The sequence below is a fragment of the Pundamilia nyererei genome, unplaced genomic scaffold, assembly GCF_000239375.1.
Source record: "Pundamilia nyererei isolate P.nyererei 1_Seehausen unplaced genomic scaffold, PunNye1.0 scaffold00063, whole genome shotgun sequence".
In the NCBI taxonomy this organism is placed as follows: Eukaryota; Metazoa; Chordata; class Actinopteri; order Cichliformes; family Cichlidae; genus Pundamilia; species Pundamilia nyererei.
In genome coordinates this window covers 1,784,869-1,804,815 of record NW_005187464.1, presented here as the reverse complement: position 1 = coordinate 1,804,815, position 19,947 = coordinate 1,784,869, and the positions used below count along the sequence as shown (strand labels likewise).

Sequence of the window (19,947 nt, the reverse complement as noted above, 5' to 3'; positions counted from 1 at the left end):
ACAAGTTTTCTGCTGAGGAGCTATGGGCTCATGTGCTTTGTGAACAGTTCTAACTTAAAGGTGAAAACATTTCTAAGAATTTGATCACTGGGAGCTACTCTTGCTACAAGGAAGCCTTGTAAATATACGGGCCCGGGGTTATTTATATATAATAATGTACTCCAGATGGCGCTGTTTAACCAAGCAGAGTGTAAGGTTTCAGTACAGGTTAATCTGAATTACCTGCCATTCATTAGATTTTCATTCAGTTATTCTATGTAGCCTAAGACCTTTGCAAGCAATAAACAAGGGTGATAAACGACTGTACTAATACAGCAGGTCTCTTTTTTTTAGGCTCAGCTCGCTCACTTCTTTAAGGTCATGTGCTTGTTGCTCATGAAAGTAGTGGAGTTCAGTATTATCAAAAGGCCAGGCTAAGTGTTTTTTTTTCAGAACCTGTTGTTTAGCTTAACTTATCTCTAAGACAAAAAAAGAAGAATTCAACACAACCATTTGTTTCTATGCTGCTTTAGATATCAGACTTGCTACAATTTGCATATGTAGTCAAATAAAAGTGGTTATTTTATCCCATCGGGTGCTCCTCTGTGACTCTGAGTTTTGAGCAGTGAACAGAAAGTAGCCTGAAAATCTAACCCTAACCCTGTGTTATCATAATAATTTTTGAAAATTGTTCTCCCCAAGTCCTACCAAAGAGGGTGGGGTTATAATTACTTGTCAGTACTAATAGTGGTTTAGACCACAGAAGTTTAACTATAACCTCAGGATGAGCAATTTTTAATCTGGTTTGTATACCATATTGATTTCCTTGAGTTGAAGCAATTAAACAAACTCTAAATATTCTGACATTGGCAGTTCCTCTATACGGCCACGGTCAGGTCACATTTCTGTGTCTGCAGCCTCTGGGAGTAAACAAGGCTTTCTGGGCTGAGGTGGGAGTTAGAGAAGGCGCAAATTATGTCGTTAGAGGTTATGGTAGGAATTCTTGAAACTTGTGTTTTGACGTCGCCTCTCCTATACCTTGCAGTAATGCTGCCTTCAAGCTCACCGGCAATCATAATTACTGGAGTCGTCGAAAATTTCCATGCGCCTCAAAGAAGTGACGTCACAGAGCCAGAGACAAAAACGACATTAACAAGGCCATCGTATAATAAAATAATGCAATAATGTATATTTTATAAAATTACTCTATTTACTACATTGTTTACTGTAACGTGTGTAATCCAATCCCTACTCGTTGTCATACTAGTAGGCTATAGATTATTTGCCTATATTACTATAAACCTATCGCATCTCAGCGCACAATGTGTTTTGTCATGCTTTTTGAAAACTTCTTCTGTCCAGGATATCACGTCTCTCTTGATAAACATAATAAAAGAAGAGCGACCAGAGAAAACTACTTTTGTTGACTGTGAATGTTGTTATTTCCGGACAATGCACTTCAATGAGCGGCAGGTCTTCTGTTATGCGGTTAACGTAAACACTGACTGTTTTCATGCACTGTTTCCAGGTGACAGCTTCTCTGAAATAGACGATTATGGTTTGTGTCTATGTATGCTATATGTGAGCATCTAAATGTGCAACATTTTTTGTGACGGAATCTAACAGTTTTTTTTATGTATTTGTCGGTAGTCAGCCCACCAGACAGTAAGACAATGGCGCGAACTGCAAATTTATTAAGGGTTTACAATGAGGGGAGACGCTCCCAGTGGGCACACACGAGGAAGCACGACCACGCACCCTTCACGTGAAAACAGGAAGTTACTCCCGCCCAGTTGGCGGGTGGGGCTTGTACAACAGATGCCACCCCCAGCTCTGTTCACCGGTATAAGCGAGTTCCTCTGGAGTCTGTCAGGCATTCATTTAAACTGAGAAGTTTCTCGATTCCATAAGGCGGTTTTTTTCTCTCCATATTGACTCACTTTGTCGCAATTATCATTTTTCTTTAGTCGCGTTATTTAAAAAAATTTTTAAGGGCAGATTTTTTGAACGGGTTACATTTCATAATCCGTTTAAGTTTTTCTTTATCCCGCCCGCGCTGTCTTAACGTCTGTGTGCGCGCGCTAATTAGCTTAACGGCTAGTGAGCACTACTCTACGGGACTGATAACTGCAGTGTGTGGTAAGTTTTATATTTAACATTTTATACCTTTTAATGAAAAGCTCAGTCGTTCATTTTACGAATTTTGTAATTAAGGCGTACGTCAAAGTGCGCGCTGATGCTAACCCCAGCCATTGTATTATACATTCGATCCAGATGGTGGCTAGCGTATTTACTCGTTAGAAAAAAAATACATTTAATATGGATTAAATACTTTACTTGACTTTGAATTGATTAAGACTGTTATGTGTGGGAGTCAGTTAGCCCATACAATGTTAAATTTGTATCAGTGTATAACGCCGATGTAATTGCTATTCTTAATGTTAATGCTAAGCGAATATAGGCAGCAAGAATTATATCTGGTTTGCACTTTTATAGACCTTTAAACCGGGTCGACACACGCGACACAACGAACCGGTGCCGCATTGAGTTGTGTTCCCTAAACTGAGTCATATCCGGTTGCGTCCCCCTGTTACGGAAAATAAACACGTCAGACACTAGTAAAACGCTGTTTATGGACGCAGCCACTATTATGGTGGATTAAAACGCCAAATTTGAGATCGGTCCAAATGTTTTTTGTTGTTTTAAGATTGGGCCAGCCACTTCTGTAGCGCAGAGCGTGAAGCTGTACGAACAGACGGCGCTCGTGTTGCGTGAATGAATGACGACACGTGTGCGAGTAGGGAAAGTTAAAATGTCTCCCACATAAAACGGCTCGATGTATCTCGAGCTTCCCATCATCATTAATCATCCACCGTACAGCAATTAACATTTTAAATGCGACTATCCTGACTCAAAATAAAGGACATTGGTGTAATATAGTTGCGGTCTTTCATGCGCCATTTACTAAAAATGGCCTCCGTTTTAAGGAAGGGCAGCAACCAGAGGTCCTTCTTCCGGTCCACAGTTACTGCCGGTTTTCTACTCGTATATCTTATTCGTGATGTAAAGGTTTATTCCTTATGTAAAAGCTTTGTTGCCTGTGTTTTCACGTTAGTGAAGGATGCCTTGTTTTTTTGTGTGTGTGTTGTCTTTTCAGGATGTACCCTTGCTCATCTGCAGTCACAGTGGCACAATGGCTGGCTTTTCTTTCTGCTTAATCTCTCGGCACCCAAAGGACAATAACAGATCCACCAAAATTTTAGGATAGCAATAGTTTTTCACTGTACCTCTAGTTTACTTTAATTGTTTTCTGGTTAGATCCAGATAAACCCATTACAAGTTTGCACTGCTGAATCCCACAAATTCTGTTAAGACAGGTGGGCCTAAAAATAAAGCTAATTATTTATTTACCTCTATTTACCTCTTTATTTTACTAGCTGCTGTTTAGAAACAGATTTATATAAAACCCTATTTTGTCTGGCATTTATTCCTTTAAGATTGTGAATCAGTTCCTTTAAAACTTACAAAAAATGTTTTCAACAACTGCAACTGCAATAGTGCTGACCACTGCCATGGTAACCTATACACCTCTGACTGAGTATGTGTGGTTGCTGGTTGTTGGCTTTATCATTGCCTTCGTCTTAGCCTTTTCTGTCGGTGCCAATGATGTTGCTAACTCATTTGGTACAGCCGTGGGCTCTGGAGTGGTCACTTTGCGTCAGGCATGTATTCTAGCAACAGTGTTTGAGACTCTGGGGTCTGTGCTTCTTGGGGCCAAAGTGAGTGAAACTATTCGCAAGGGAATCATTGATGTGGGCATGTACAATGGCTCTGAACATGTCTTGATGGCTGGATCTGTCAGCGCAATGGTTGGTGAGTATCTGCAGCTTATCTTTCATGTAATTTGAACTGTCGGTCAATGAACCCTGTGGACAGAGCATTGCTTGTAGAAATTAAAGATGTCAAAATGCATTGGAGTAGTGGTGAATCTGGTTGTAGAATATTTTTGGTACCCGTCTTGACTGTATAAAAGCTGAAATTATGACACCATGCAACTGATGTCATGAATGTATTCTGGTTAGGTTCTGCTGTGTGGCAGCTGGCTGCTTCCTTCCTTAAGCTCCCCATCTCTGGAACACATTGCATTGTTGGTGCTACTATCGGCTTCTCGCTGGTTGCCAAAGGGCAGCAGGGCGTCAAGTGGCTTGAACTCCTACGTATTGGTATGTAACCAGTCAACTGACATAGAAATTCCCTTTAATGGTTAGCTGAATTTTATCACAGGCATTTAAAGTATATTTTATTAATGGCGGTGTGTGAAGACTCTTACAGTGTGATAATACCATCCCAAATCCAGGTCAGTAATCAAGTATGTTCATGAATGGCAGGTCCAGCATTTCAGCTAAATCCACATTCAGACATGGGAAGCATTCATTGTACAAATCAATAGTGATTTCCACCACTTTGTGTTGGACTTTGGGAGGAGGCAGTACAAATAAGGAGTGTTATTTGATAAGGTCGTATGATGACTTGGAGAACAATAGGCAGTTTTAAAGGGTTGCTCTAGAGTTCAGTTTGTTGCCTGTGGTATGGGTGTCTTTCTTTCTTCCTTCTCCCTTTAGTTTTTAGTTTCTATGAATCATGCTCATGTAACTCTATTTAAATAAACACATTCTTTATTAAAAATAAGCTGTATAGTAGGAGTTAAATGAATTTAGGAATTTTTTTTTTTCTACTGTTCTCTGACAAATTCTCTCATTACTTTTCCACTGCTTTGTAATGCTCCCATTTGTGTTTGGATTTATTTATTTATCTATTTATTTATTTATTTGTGCAGTTGCTTCCTGGTTCCTGAGTCCCCTGTTGTCTGGAATAATGTCAGCCGTTGTCTTCTATTTTGTGCGCAGGTTCATTTTACAGAAAGTAAGTCTCCTTTTATCAAAATTGTGGATATGCTCGGTTAATGTAACATTAGAAGAGTGAAGTTGTGGTTTAAGGCTGTTTCAACACTGTACTGGTCCACCCCCAAAATACAATTGGGAAAATGTTTATTACATGGCAGGAAATAAGCTACCGTGCTTTGAAGCAGTTCCTTATAGGAACACATGGTTCAGATTTCCACTGTGCTTGTTGTGCCTTGAAATGTAACCTGACAGCAAGATGAGGCAACTTGGATTTCTGAACATTCTATTTTCTTCCTGTAGGAAGACCCAGTACCCAATGGCTTGAAGGCCCTGCCTGTCTTCTATGCGATGACAATGGCAATCAACTTGTTCTCCATCATGTTCACTGGTGCTCCGGGTGAGTATCATTGTTTCATTTTGCTCTGCATGCCTGCCCACAGCCACAGCTTAAAATAAGCTGCTCCCTCAGACAGCCGGATGCCCACACATATTCCAGCCTGAACCAGACTGCTTACCATTTTCACAGAAGCCGTGTTTATTTTAACATGTTTTTTTGAAGCTCTCTTGCTTTGTGGTTCTATGTGGGTCATAGCTGGCATGAAGTTTTAGAGTGGAGCACAACAGGGAGATGGAAATAAGATTTCATTTAACTCCTGACATCACTTCAGGCATGCAGGAGGAAAAGAGAAGTAAAGAGTGTGCTGTCAAAGTTGTCTGCTGCTAGTAGTTGTATTATTGCTCTGAATCTGTGTGGCAATGCTCTTAATATTTGCTGGTTTTTGGTTTACCAGAAACTCTTTATTAAATGAGCCATTTTCGCTCCTTTTGTTTTCTTCTCTCTGCAGGGCCTAACAGTTCCAGATCTTAGCTGGCCTGGGCCATTTAAATGACGGCTACAGGCCAGAGTTTGACCAGATCTGGTGAGCTGATGTGTGAATGCACATCAGCACACTAAGAAGAGAGCACTTGCACTTCCCACATAGACAGTAAATCCCTGGTTAGTCAGGCACAACAGTACAGTCATATCAAGTTCACCACACGTGAAATTGCCATCTGCAATTTTATTTTTAAATATAGTCACAAGACAAACTAGCATTCATATACTCACATGTTGTACACAAAGACAGAGGTCATAATACAAACTTTGGCTCATTGTAAAAGTAAAGTAGACTAGGTTTTACTCTACTCTCCTCAGTTGTTTGTCATTGGCCCAGTAACACAAATTCATCACTGCATTTATAATTAAAAAATAAACAAAAAAAAAAACATTTTAGGTTTTCAGACCTATAGTCTAGGCTTGGCTTTGGTTACTATACTGCTCTGGCACCCAGGACGACAGCAGCGCATTATTGCTGATGAATGCACCTTAATGCAGCAACAGTATCTCAGCTAACTGAGTCCAGTGTGTTTAGTTTCCTGTGATATTCCCTGATCTTTATGCTAGCTTAGTGGTGAAGTTGGATGCCAGACACCCCACAGCACATTCCTATGCTCAATATAAACACCAGTGCCAGAGACCTCAAGTCCGCATTTGGGCCAGAGAATTTAAGGGTCAGCTGACTGTCCTGTACAGATGAGGCTCAGTGTGACTTCATTCCTTCATAAATCATTCAGCTGCTGTCACTGCATTGCAGCCCTATACATTGTAAAAGGGAGACGCACCCTAAAAGCCAACTTCATGCCATTCAGTCATGAAGACAAATGAAGTTCAGGTAAAGTACTGTTAAGCCTTCAGAGCACAGATGCTGAACGCAATTCCCTGTTTATGACGTTTGCTGAATCTGCCCTAAATTTAGTCCTCGTTGCTGCACATCACTCAATTGTTCGCACCTGCTCTATACACAAGTCTAAACAGGACCGTGGCTTTTTTTTTTATTATGTATTTAAAGTGTCAGAGTGACAGGATATCTGGACCCCTCATACCAGCCTCAATTGATAAACTTCCATTTTTTGTAGCAGGGCACAAATTTTCTGCCTCAATAACCCACTGAAAAACAGTCACTGGATTTAGTTACCATGGGGGCACTAAACAATTGGCATCACAGCACGGATGACTTGTTTCGACCTGAGCCATGATCCTGAAACAACTTTTAAGCGATTGCTATAGTCAACTCTTGTGTAACAGATTTTAATTCATTATGAGGAGTTACAGATGTCATTAGTCCTTAGTGCCCTAAGGACAGATAACCAAAAGGGTTCTTGCCAAGTGACTCAAACTCCACCTTTAACTGTCATTGTAATTGAGGTTGGTGGTGTACTGCATGTACAGTACTGGGAGGGGGGGGAAACAAACCTTGTTGTTGTGTAATGCAGGCCATGGAATATAAGTTTCTGCAAGTGTTTTGGAACACAGCTGTGGTTAAATTTCATTTACTGTTCAGTTTCAGTCATCCCACTGCATGCTTGTGGTATAAAGTCACTTCTTTCTGTAAGAGTGTTAATCAGACTACAAAATCCAGCTTTTTAATCTATACTACTTTTTTCCTTTAAAAAAATAAATAATATAATTACCATCCGGGTGGATAATTTCCCTCTTTATTCTGTAGTTTTAAAATCCTGTTTGATATCAGATGAGTTCCTGTTTAATAATGCATGGCAGTACCACGTGTGTTTGGATGTCTCTAGTAGTGAGTCAGTGTACTCAGTTGTAGACAAGACTTAACTGTTAAGAGTCACCGTCCACTTTTTCCTTATGCCTCTCCTGTCCCAAAGGGAGTGAGCTTCCATTGCGTAACTAAATAAACATGAGTTAGGTGCTCCGCAGTCTCATGCTGCAGCGTGACTCGGTGCACTGTGTGGACTGTGCCCTCAAACAAACACAGTAACTGAGACACTTATCACCTCCCCATGGCCCTCATTTCCTTTTCTTCTCTTACACTTCCTAAACAATCCATATCTTAGTGGAAGTGTGGCGTTTATGGCCAAGGTCATGTCCAGACATTCAAACAAGGTGGTAGATTTTTATTTATTTTTTTATTTTTATCCACAATTTGTTTTTGTCCCCATGAAACTGCTGACTTTGTGTATGACAAGGATAACTGCTTCTCCAGGGAAATGTAAATGGTAACTTTCTGCCAGCATGCATTGCGCTACATCTTTGTGCTGCACCAGGTTTGCTGCAGTGTTGGCAAGAGGGTGCCTTCATTTTTTATTTTATTTTTTTACAGTAAAGTGCCCTAGTACAAGCCCCCCTCCCCTTCTTTTTGCTTTTCTTTTATGCTACCCAAGTTATGTCTCCTTTTGAGGAACTCATTGTTTCTGTGTAATTGTTAGCTGGGCACTTTGGGGTCTTGGTGACATTGGTGTTGCATAACTGTTCATGTCTGGGGGTACACATGCTTTCCATTTTTAACTACGTGGCACAATGAAGCTATGCAGTCACTGAAGTTGTTGCAGAGTACTTTCAAACATAAGTGCCATTAATGAATGAAAATGAAACTTCATTGCCCTCATAGGACCTTTTCTAGAGGGGCTTATATTTTTACATATTTATAAAACTGCTGTTCTATATTATATTTTAATGTTGGTGTATTACTTTGTGTGGTCTGCTAGAAAAGGTAGCTCCTGCTGCCTAGTTGTTTTGTTTTTGTTTTTTTAAATATGCCTTTCTCTTATTTGCTTTTGTTTATATCTGCGTGGCACTTGGCGATCCTCCAGTGCTGGGATTTGGCATGATACCTTGGTGGGGCATCCTGCTCATCTCATTGGCCTGTGGTCTGCTGACCTCCATTGTGGTTTGGTTTATTGTCTGCCCTCGCCTAAAGAAGAAGATTGAACGTAAGTCCCATTTTTGCCAATCTGACTCACTGTTCAACTCCATGTGACTCAGTTTCCTTACTTAAGCCATTGGACAAATCATGTCTGGAGCGTTGCACTGCAACTCCGCCTATCGAGTGTGGGATTATATTAATCCAGCAAATGGAGTTCAGGGATATATTTTTCACAATGGATTCGCTCTAATGAAAATGATGTGAAAATATTGTCTTTGCTTTAATCCAGGATTATAGAATTAAAAACCAGAGTAAACTCTGATGCATTTGCATCCGAATAGTGTGATTTGGTGTTAAGACATAACCATTCGTTTTAACCTCCATGAATGTATTTTTGGCTCACTCTGTTATCTACAATGCAGTTCTTCTCTTTAATGACTCATAGGTTTAGTCTCTCCTGGCATAAGTTATCTTTTCGGGTTGATTACAGAAAAGCTGTGTCTGATGCAACCTATGACTTAGGTTCACAAATATTGCCTTTTATTACTTAATAGAACTCTAAATGGTTCGTTAATGACATATTTGGGGAAAAATGTGTCTCCTAAAATGAGTAATAACTTTTTTTGAAGAGAGGGTTTGCTCTCTTTTAAAAAAAATAAATAAATAAATAAAATGTGTTTGACAGATCCTTTATTCGTCACTTCTCTCTTGGAGCAGCAGGTTTATCTGACAAGGCATAAACTGCCTTGATTCAGTAGACAGGCTGACTAATTGGGTCATAAGGATTCACTAATTGGTCTTTACCTCCTCGACTAAAAATAAGCCCGCACTGACTTTGTGTTGACGTGGCATTGGGAGGTGTGTTTGAGGGGGACCTATTGCTTCAGATCCAGCCATGACCAGTTTGGATGATGCAATCTCACCAGGACACACTTAGATTTATTGAACAAAAAATAATGGCACTGAGTATCTAGTTCACTTTAAAGCTACAAAAAGTGTCATGTGAGCCTCGGACATTTAGTTTATTGTCTCTCTTAAAACAATATAATAGTGGTAATATGAATATGTCCTTTGTAATCCTGTTAATCTGATCCTGTGAACACCGGAGTCCACCCTTGGACACAGATCTTTATATTTACAGTACAAAGGGTTTTCTGACTTTAAGGTTATGCAACACTTGGACTCCCTACAGCTGAAGTTGAAGGAAAAACAGATGCTGGGTTAGGATGTCTCTGCTATGCTAAGTATATGTTTGGATGCGATCCAAATAATTCTCAATCCAACTCTTGCCCTAATAGGAGATATCAAGTCCAGTCCCACTGAAAGCCCTCTGATGGAAAAGAAGGAGCTTAAAGAAGCCCACTGTCCAATCCTGAAGCAGGCATCTACCACACCAGCTGCCAGTTACAACTCTGCTGACCCTCTTCCTGGCCCTGAGGAGCGCAGGGTGGCCTTTGACATCGGAGATTCAGATGAAGTCGACAGTAATAAGGAACACAGGGTGGCCTTTGACATCGGAGATTCTGATGACACGGACTACAGCAATTCAAACGATGGTAAATATGCCAAAATACAATATGTTTTAAAAATCTTTGTCATCTTAAAATGACAGTTGCTATAGATATTTCATAATAATTTTATGATTAACTTGCAGATGATTTTATGACATTTCTTTTTTCTGCAGCCCCTGCACAGGTTCAATCAAACAGTCAGGTCCATTTTAGTAACCAAGCCCAAAGCAACGGTGCCTCCACAAATGCTCAAAATCAGGTTCAATTCAAAAATCATGTTCAGTTCAACAACAGACCTCCACAGCCACCAAGTAACGGTTATAGCCAGTACCACACAGTCCACACAGACTCAGTCCTCTACAAAGACCTACTGCACAAGCTCCACCTGGCCAAAATGAGCGACTGCATGGGAGAAGGAGGCGACAGACCTATCCGGCGCAACAATAGCTACACCGCCTACACCATGACCATCATTGGCATGCATGACAAGCATAAAGAAGGGGACTTCCGTGCTTGTGAGGATGGCAACAAGGCTCCAGGATCAGGCAGCCAGGAGAGAAAGCGACTGCGTATGGATAGCTACACCAGCTACTGCAATGCTGTGGCAGAGCACACAACTCCTGAAGGTCTGGTAGAGGGTGATGTGAGGCTAGACATGGAGATCAAGGATACAGGTAGCAGCCAGAGTTCCCTGGATGATGAAAGGCCTGAAAAGGACAAACCAGAAGTCTCAGTCTTGTTCCAGTTCCTTCAAATTCTTACTGCTTGCTTTGGATCCTTTGCCCATGGAGGAAATGATGTTAGGTATGGTTAATGATATCATATCAGACAAGTGTGTGGTGACCTGTTTCTTTGCCAGATTGTTAATAACAACAAAAAAAAATTTCTCCACTCTGCAGTAATGCCATTGGACCTTTGGTAGCTCTGTGGTTGGTTTACGAAACAAGCAGCGTGTTCTCAAATGCACATACACCCATTTGGTTACTGCTGTATGGTGGCGTGGGTATCTGCGCTGGACTCTGGGTATGGGGTCGCCGGGTGATTCAGACAATGGGGAAAGACCTCACCCCCATCACCCCCTCAAGGTAAAGACTCAGACATTTCATAAGTTGTTTCCACCCAGAACCACATCCTCCCCAGACATTACTGCTCCTTACATTTGAGCTGCTCAGACACATCCACATGAGTTTTTTCTTTCTCCTCCTGCAGTGGTTTTAGCATCGAACTGGCCTCAGCCTTGACTGTCGTGGTTGCTTCTAACATTGGCCTGCCTGTCTCCACCACCCACTGCAAGGTAAGCTGGTCAAACACTGTGGTCTGGGAACTCACGAGAGATGACGGAAGAGACTGTTTCATAAGAGGGAGGCTTGAGTAAGCAGTCTGGTAGAAGTTCCACATGTGGAGCAAGTTTCTCCTCAATAAAATGTCAGGCATATGCATGCACAACGATCATTTGACTGTTATTTATCTGAAATAGGTGGGCTCTGTGGTGGCAGTAGGTTGGCTGCGCTCAAAGAAGGCAGTAGACTGGCGTCTGTTCAGGAACATCTTCATGGCGTGGTTTGTGACGGTTCCCATCTCTGGTCTGATCAGTGCTGCTATCATGGCTATCTTCGTCCACGTCATCCTGTGAGCATTCAGCTGCACCCCAAGCAGGGGGAGGAGAAAAAAACGCTCCGACGTGCACCCGGAGAGAAAGGAGTGAAGTTTGAAGGCCAAAATATATCGCTTACCTCTGGCCAACAACTTTATAAGAAAAAGGAAAAAAAAAAAAGTTAGAAAGGGTTCGGTGACATGTGCCTGTGGTTCTTGGCTGCATTATTTTCAGACTATAAATTGCTATCTGTTCCATTTGGGTCACATAACTTGTAGTTACGACCTTTTTCATTTCTTTTGGCTTTTTCATATCTCATCATTCTGTAAAGAGTTAATCTTAAATCAACTGTTTGTAATAATTCATGTTCCTTTTTACTTTGCGGTTATGTATGATTATTATGTACAGCCATTTTATTTTATACATTAGGCAGGAATGAACAACTGAAAATGCAGTATTAGCCTATTACAGATGTAACACTCGAGTCTTCACACATGCTGGAGACTGATTCAAGAAAAATAAGAAGGCAGTATTTGGGTGAAAGTGTTTCGCTGTTTTAGAGTAGCGTTTACAGCCGGTTTTCTTTCAGCTGACAAATTAGGACCCTTTTTGTTGTTAAGAGATAAATGTTTTTCACCTGTTTGAGCATGTTTTTCTACCGTGCTGGATGACTACAGCTGAACATTATGAGGAATACTACGTAATTGTCATAAGCCATCACACTAGTAAGAAATGGCACAGCCCAAATTGGTAGTTGGTGAGTTATTGCTCTGCGTCTCCAGGTTGGGACTTTCTGTTCTTGATCAGTGCGGAAATAACAGATCTGTTGAGAAATGTCATTTCTGAACATCAGCTAGTGCAACAACGTGTTCCCAAACATTACCTTAAGTCTGTCAAAACTTGATTGAATCGTCCCTAATGGTTTAAGCGCTCTAGGTCGGCTTCAGCCTTGTTTTTGTAGTCCACATTAAGATACATATTATTACACATATTCAGTTTGCCTGGGCAACTAGGTTTTCCCGCCCTTCCTCTGGATGATACATGATGAGGATCAGGAACCTGAAAACTGGAAGTTTATTGTGTGCCCAGTGTGTGATTGACTGCAGTAATGAATGCATTTCACAACCTAGATGCTGTAGCTGCCTTAATTGTTTTATTTTCCATTAGGTACCAAAGAGTTTTTGTTTTTAAGGCATATCAAGATGTACTACTCCACATTTGTGGAAGGAAAAATGGAAATAAAAATTGAAAAACAGAATACTTGTTGAACTTGTCTTTGTTGATGATCTACAATGAAGGGGACATTACTGCAATGTGTATCAATACAAACACAGTATACAGCTACTGATATCTGTACAGATTATTTTATTTTTAATAAATTTCCCCTCTTGTGAACATCTCTGGAAGGCCTTCAACACCTTAAAATATACCCCCCTCCAACTCATTTTTAACAGTATTTTGACAATTGGTAACAAAACAAATATCTGCTGCCTATTTTCTGAGATTAGGTGCTTCCGGTGCATGCAGCAAGATGTCAGAGATATACCAGACTGTGGTAATGACAGTCATTTACTTTGCTGCCAGAGATGCTAGTAGGATCAACAAACTAATCGAAAAGTTGGCCAGAATCCGGGGGCGTTTGAGTCGCTGAGGGACAGAAGGTTTGAACAAACTGCAGTCTGTCATAGACAACCCATTGCACCTGCTCCATTCTGCACTTCAGAGGCAGCAGGGTTCATTCTTCTTATCCAACCCCACTGCTGTAGATAATGCTTGAGGAAATCATTCCTGCCAGTCTGCACAAAATAAACAGAAACCTGTCCAACAGCTGTCCTGTGACAGGTGAGCACACCTCTTAAATTGATAGTGTGCATGTTGTTTATTAATGCCGTTGGCATTCTAGAATTCTCTTTTGCACATACTTTTTTTTTTTTTAAACTAATTTTTCTACTCGTTGTGTCACTTTATATCACATTTTGCACTTGCTCACATCACAAGGCCTTCAGTATGGGCCTGTAGTACCTTTAACTCTATCAATCACCTGCTCCATGTCTTGTTTTCAAACACATTTCGAACAACATTAACAGCATTTTTAATTCCAGATGTTCTCTTTTACCTTGATAAGCTGTTGGGAGGCCTACAGTAAACTGACCATGTTCAACCCCAAGGTTGTAAGGGCCTGGACCATCTGGATGATCCAGTCCTCCTTCGCCTCAGTGATTCTTAATTTTATCACTCACACATCAAGCCACAGGACATTGTGGCGTGAGCTGTAGTCCTTATTCTCACTGAACTTGGAAAAAACAAAAACTGAATCTAAATACTGAAAAGCTACAAGGCTACACCCATTTCATTTTAAAAGGTTATATTTATTTATCCGCAGCTACTCTTGTACATTGTTCTTTATTTATGATCACATACAATGTGTCCTTTTATTATGTGCTTGGCTCTCTGAATTCTGACACATGTTAAGTACACTGTGTTGATTAAGGAGTCAAATTTCAGCCTGAAGGTAAAATGACGCAGCATCTTCTGAGCTGCAATCTTGAAAAGCACTTTGTGTTGCAAAACAGGAAACAAGGAGACGGACAGGTTATACAGACAGGTAGGATGGGTCCCTTTTTTTTTCTTTTTTTAAAATTTACTGTAAGCTCGGGGTAGTTTGCACACTGCATGATGAGCCAGTGCTGGTATCCACGTGCTGCTGTGCCCTCTCACTCCAGTGCATCTGCGACACAGGAACAGACAGAAGAGATTCCTTTACGCCAGCTTTACACTGCAAACACCGCAATTTAGTAGTTTTCCAGGCCTCTCGACATGAGGATACCAATCATGAGGCCTGCTCTCCCCTCTACTACACTCAGTCTTTTCAGACCAGTGGCTGGAGAGATCACCCTTATTAGAGAACCTTACACCTAAATAACTGGATCAATTTTAAAACAGTCCTTTTAGCACACTTTCAGGACAGGGACAATGCATCCTTGGTCCTAAAATATCCACAAGTATAAATCAAGCACAATAAGCAGATGTCTGGGGACAGACGTCTCCGAGTGGCCCGGATTCTTGTCCCAGATTTATCACATACAAGGAGGACTCTGTTCAAACAAACAATCCTAGCATCTTATTTTTGAGGTCGAGCAGTGAACCCGTCTCTGTTGTGACTCACATACCTCTTCAGACACTTTGTAAACTGTTAAAAAAAGAGTTTCCCCAAACTGCCAGGCTGTAAACTTGTAATTGCACTTGAGGCATTTTTAACTGTTGTTACACAAACATCTATGGAGGGTTGGGTTTTTTTTTTTTTTATGTGACACTGTTTAAATCCAGCTGAGACTGGCTCTGTCTGGCTTTGTTTTTGCACTCGCCACTCTATTGCACAACCTGCAATTTAAATTTAAAGTTGCACACAGCAGTTTACCACATCTTGCCTCAGCAGGTACTTTTGAATCAAAAGAAGAAGAAAAAATGTTGATCATAGTCTTTGAGTCAGGCTCAATTTACTGCATGATAAACATTAAACAGCTCAGGATACTTTCACTGTTTTGTGTGATTCATTAATGCATCTGTGGAACATTTTACACACTGTTACCTTGCTCCTTGGTTGAATCCTGAGTGTTTTCATCTACAGAGGAGAAAAAGCAGGATTGGAGGTTGACTGAAGGTAGTCGGGGTGTTTAATTCAAACAAATTTTGAGTCTTTTGATTTTGATCTTACCCAAACTGGTCACAGCCTCAGTTACAACCTCATGGTGTTCTAGGAAAATATTCAAATAAAAACACTTCCTGTTTTTAAAAATTTCCTGTTTTTATTTACCTCTAAACAAGCTTTAAATACATTTTAAAAAGACACTAAAAGCACACAAATTGTCTTGGCTTTGTGGAAAAGTCACAAGCTACTCATTAGCTCCAGGCTCAAAGTGTATTTGTGCAAACTGTTGTGGTGTAATAAAGATTTACAACACTTACCCTGCCTTTGTGGCCCTGTCAACATTAATAAAAGCAGACTTTAACACTAGTGTAAGGACAGGAGCTTAAATTACACTGCCTAAAAAAAAATATGTCACAGACTCACCATCTGCGTCCTCAGAGGACTCAGACTCTGCCCCTGTGTGAAAGGGGACAGGGATTGAATTATGTGTTGCATGTCAGTGTGCTTTGAGCTGGAGGTCTGCCCTCTGCTTTGCTGCCACCCGCAGGCTCACGATTGAACTGTAAATCCTCTCTTACCTCCTTGACCTGCAGCATCAGAATTTCCACCACCTTCTGCTGGAGGAGGATTTCACAGTTAAGTACTGCTTGTTGACCCTTCAGGTAAAGAAGAATCACCTGCTTGATTTTTGGGTTTTGTTTTTTTTTTACACACCTGCGTTGGCATCCTGAGAGTCCACGCACTCCTCCACTGATGGAAACATGTTAACAGGTGATGAAGGCGTTTAACTTAGCGGTCAGTTCAGGTGTTCGTCGTGTAATTAACTGGAGCTTACCAGAGTGATCCTGAGCGGCCTCTGAGAATGAAAGACAGCATTACCACCTGGAACTGGATCACTCATTAAAAGGTTTAAGTTAAATATTTTTAGTCTGCCCTCACCGAGGTAGCGGGAATCTCCACTCTGATCTTCAGTAGCTTGATGGAAAAAGGTGAAAAATGAGTAATCACAGTGGGAATAAATCTTTCCTCATTTATTCATCAAGGCCAACTTTTTGTATTAAACTTACCATTCATGTGAGCTTCCTGGTTTTTCTGAGCAGCCTCAAACTCCATCTGATCTTAAGACATGAAGTGATCAAAATTACAAAAGTAAGAGCCGAGAAACATCACACAGAAACGTATTAACAGTTAACTAAGACAAGGGCAAGCCAGTCTGGGTTATTTTGTGGAATATACTACATGATCTTAATTACTTTTAAGCCACTTTTAATGACCAAGTGTCAACTGTGAACACAGAGGTGCTCTATGGATACTGTACCTATTTTCTGCAGCTCAGCTAGCCCATCTGCATGAAAAGACACGAAAGGTTTGCAGCAATGCATCTGCTACCAACATCATCTTTACTGGTTATCATTATCATTATTCTTATTCTTATTATGAATCCCTCACCATACTTTGCAGCTTTTTCTTCTTTCTCTGCAGACTCCAGAGATGCTGAGAGCACTAGAAGCCATCACAACATTTCATATATCTGCTCTCTTAATAAACATCAGCAACTTAAGGTTTCTGAAGAGCCACACTCACACATACAAGTATGAAATTTAAGAAAAACATGATAACACAAAACTGCATCTTAACGCTTTATTCCTCTTACCTGTGTGAAATGCTGCCACAGCAAGGAAAACAAACAGCGGCACTGGAAATCTCATCTTGTTTTTTGGCTCTGGTTGCGAAAGATTTTTAGGGGGGCTTGTCACTCCAAATATCGTATATGGGGTTGTTGCCACTTTGCAGTCTTTTATATCTTCAGTGCCATCACATGTTGCGCTTGGACAGGCGGCTCTGGTACCATTGTCCCTCCCTACCTGAGGGGACAGCTGGGTGGCACATCTTAGCACAGACGTATCCTTATTCCGTCCGTCAATGCCACCCATTGTTGGCCCTTCAGTCACACGGACCTTTATTTGGGATGTTCGAGGGGGAAAAATATAGGGACTCCGTGTATCCGAGCTGACAACAATGTTCGTTTCCCTTTTCACGAATGGAAATGATTTCATCGAGAATACTTGGCTTACAAATGATGGGTCACAATGTAGCCCGGCAAGACAATCCCTCAATTAATCTCACACAGATCAAAGCGATCCCAATCTCATGATTACAATGCAAACTGATGCAGCTTTTAAACATTTAATCCTTAATCTGTCATAAAAAATGACCTGCTCTTCACAACCTCGAGATCAGAGGAAAAGCTGAATTTTAAATGATGAATTTTAAAGATTTCTAAGAGCAAAAATAAGTTGGAAGATATACACAATCATAATTACTTATTTAAACCCTGCATTTAACTGAAAATAGCAAATAAGACAAAGCCAATTTTAAAATATACTATTAATATTAGCTAAGATGTGCAAATGGGATTGGGTGTGAAAAAACTAATCTGAATCTTTGTAAGTAAAGATGGGAAGGGGTTGCTTCTTTAAGTGGATCAAAAAGCAACAATAATTATATTTATAAATAATAACGGGAGAAAAGATTAAGCAAATACAGAGAATGATGCTTATCATATCAGAGGAAATCAAGGGAGACACAGTTTATGCTGACAGGTGGGATGGCGCTCTCTTTGTTTACCCGTTGTAGCTCACTCTGCATGTGCTGCTGTGCTCACTCACTGCAGTTAATGAAACGGGGACAGGCAGGAGAGATCGCGTTACACGAGCGTCACGTTGGAAATGCACCACACCTCTAATAGTTTTTATATGACTCACTTGTTTACGGGCGGTTAGGACATATGATTGTAGTGGCGGATGAAAGCAAAGTGCAGCCTAATCTATTCCCTGAAAAAGGGGAAGAATTTACTGCTCCTTTTACACCAGCAACCCAACAATGTTCCTTTATTTACTCTGAGTTTCTAATAACAGGTAAAGATGACCTTTATTAGTGCATCAACAGTCTTTGACCTAAATAAGCTAGTCATTTTTAAAATGAAATAAACACTTGCTGGTGCCAGATGAGCTTGTCTGAGTATTTTAGAAACAGCTGATCTGCTGGGAATTTCCCGCGTAACCATCTCTAGGGTTTACGGAGAATGGTCCGAAAAAGAGAAAATACCCAGTGAGGGTCAGAGCTCTGAGTGAAAATGCCTTGTTTATGGCAGAGATCAGAGGAGAAAGACTGCTTCAAGATGATAGGAAGGAAACACCAATTCAAATAACGACTTGTTAAAACCAAGGTGTGCAGAAGAGCATTTTTGAATGCAGCTCACATTATACCTTAGCAATAGTAAAGTTCTGCCTGGTCTGATGAGTCTCGATTTCTACTCTGACATTCAGATAGCAGGGTCAGAATTTAACAAGAAAGCATGGATCCATCTCGTATTAAGAGGTCAGGCTGCTGCTGGTAACATGGAAGATATTTTGTTCACACTTTTAAGGTCACTTAGGAAAATCTGAGGAATGTTTCTGAATCTGAATTAAAGCAGTTCTGAATATAAAAGGGAGTCCAACTCAGTACAAGCAAGATCTAGCTAATAAAGTGGCATGACATGTTGACTTTGTACTTTTTTCAACTTAAATTTAAATGATAGCCAACTCATTGCCACATGTTTTTATCATCAATATTCGGAGCACCCCAACTTTCTATTTACAAACAGATTTATTGAGAAATACTACGAACATAATTTAATTAGACTTTTATTTTGAAGCTGAAAGCAAACACACACACAAAAACAGTACCAGTCGCACTGATCTAGAGAAGTACAGTTTCAGTTTGAGAGTTTTCAGCACTGTTGAAATAAAGGTAGAAAATTCTTTTAATCAGTTAAAGTGCGTAATACTAATAATATTTCAACTACTTTAAAAAAAATATAGAGAAAATGCCTCTAAAGGTTCTTAGGAAACAATTAGCAAACTACATTTTCTTTGTCCCAAAGTAGTTAAAGAACATGAAAGCGCCGTAGGCAGATACAGTATTTCTAAACAACATGACAAATCACAGGTACAAAATCATTAAAAACACACAGGAAGAACCAAATCATCTCTTAAACTGCAACTAAAATTTAATAAACACATACGCCAATTACCCTGCTTAAGGCACAATCATAGTTTAGATTAATTCTTACACACGTTATCTAGTGTGTAATGGGTTTAAGACTTTTCGATTGTAGTCACTGTGGGACTAACAATGAGTCACAACTGACATCAATGCGATTTACTACAAAGAAAGTGTCTTGGTGGCACATTTGTTGCTGACAGCTGCCAGTACCCAATAAAAAACATACAGTAGTCTGCTGAGGAGGTAGAAACACTGGAAATCCATCCGGGGACATACAAACAGATCAGCAAAGGGACATCAGCATGTTAGTAAACACCACGTGCAAGAATTTGGCTAAAGGGAAATGACAAGCTGACTTCTTTCTCTGTACAGTACACAGAACAGGAGCAACACACTAAAGAAAATGACAGAGAAACACTTGTGTGTCTGGCCTGCAGTGCAGCATGGTTCACAGTGATTGCACAATTCAGCACAGTGCAGTTTTGTTTTAACATTTAATGTGATTTGTGTTGTGTTGCTGGTGATGCCTGTGGCTTGTGATGCAGTTGAT

General features: G+C 40.4%; 1 protein-coding gene across 1 annotated transcript; it reads left to right on the top strand.

The window, feature by feature from the left end:
• The first annotated feature begins 1,778 nt into the window (after positions 1 to 1,778).
• slc20a1b (solute carrier family 20 member 1b) lies at positions 1,779 to 12,961 on the top strand. Its single transcript, XM_005735296.1, has 11 exons — positions 1,779 to 2,118; positions 3,137 to 3,852; positions 4,062 to 4,202; positions 4,817 to 4,902; positions 5,184 to 5,280; positions 8,541 to 8,660; positions 9,892 to 10,149; positions 10,278 to 10,908; positions 11,004 to 11,189; positions 11,314 to 11,398; positions 11,582 to 12,961. The coding sequence occupies exons 2-11, from the start codon at positions 3,510 to 3,512 to the stop codon at positions 11,735 to 11,737; spliced, it is 2,103 nt and encodes a 700-aa protein (XP_005735353.1). The 5' UTR covers positions 1,779 to 2,118; positions 3,137 to 3,509; the 3' UTR covers positions 11,738 to 12,961.
• Positions 12,962 to 19,947: the final 6,986 nt, after the last annotated feature.

Coding starts and splice junctions, on each gene's coding strand:
- slc20a1b (XM_005735296.1), top strand. CDS start 3,510: ATGTTTTCAACAACTGCAACTGCAATAGTGCTGACCACTGCCATGGTA. Junction 8,661..9,891: donor CCTAAAGAAGAAGATTGAAC/GTAAGTCCCATT, acceptor TTGCCCTAATAG/GAGATATCAAGTCCAGTCCC. Junction 11,190..11,313: donor ACCCCCATCACCCCCTCAAG/GTAAAGACTCAG, acceptor CTCCTCCTGCAG/TGGTTTTAGCATCGAACTGG.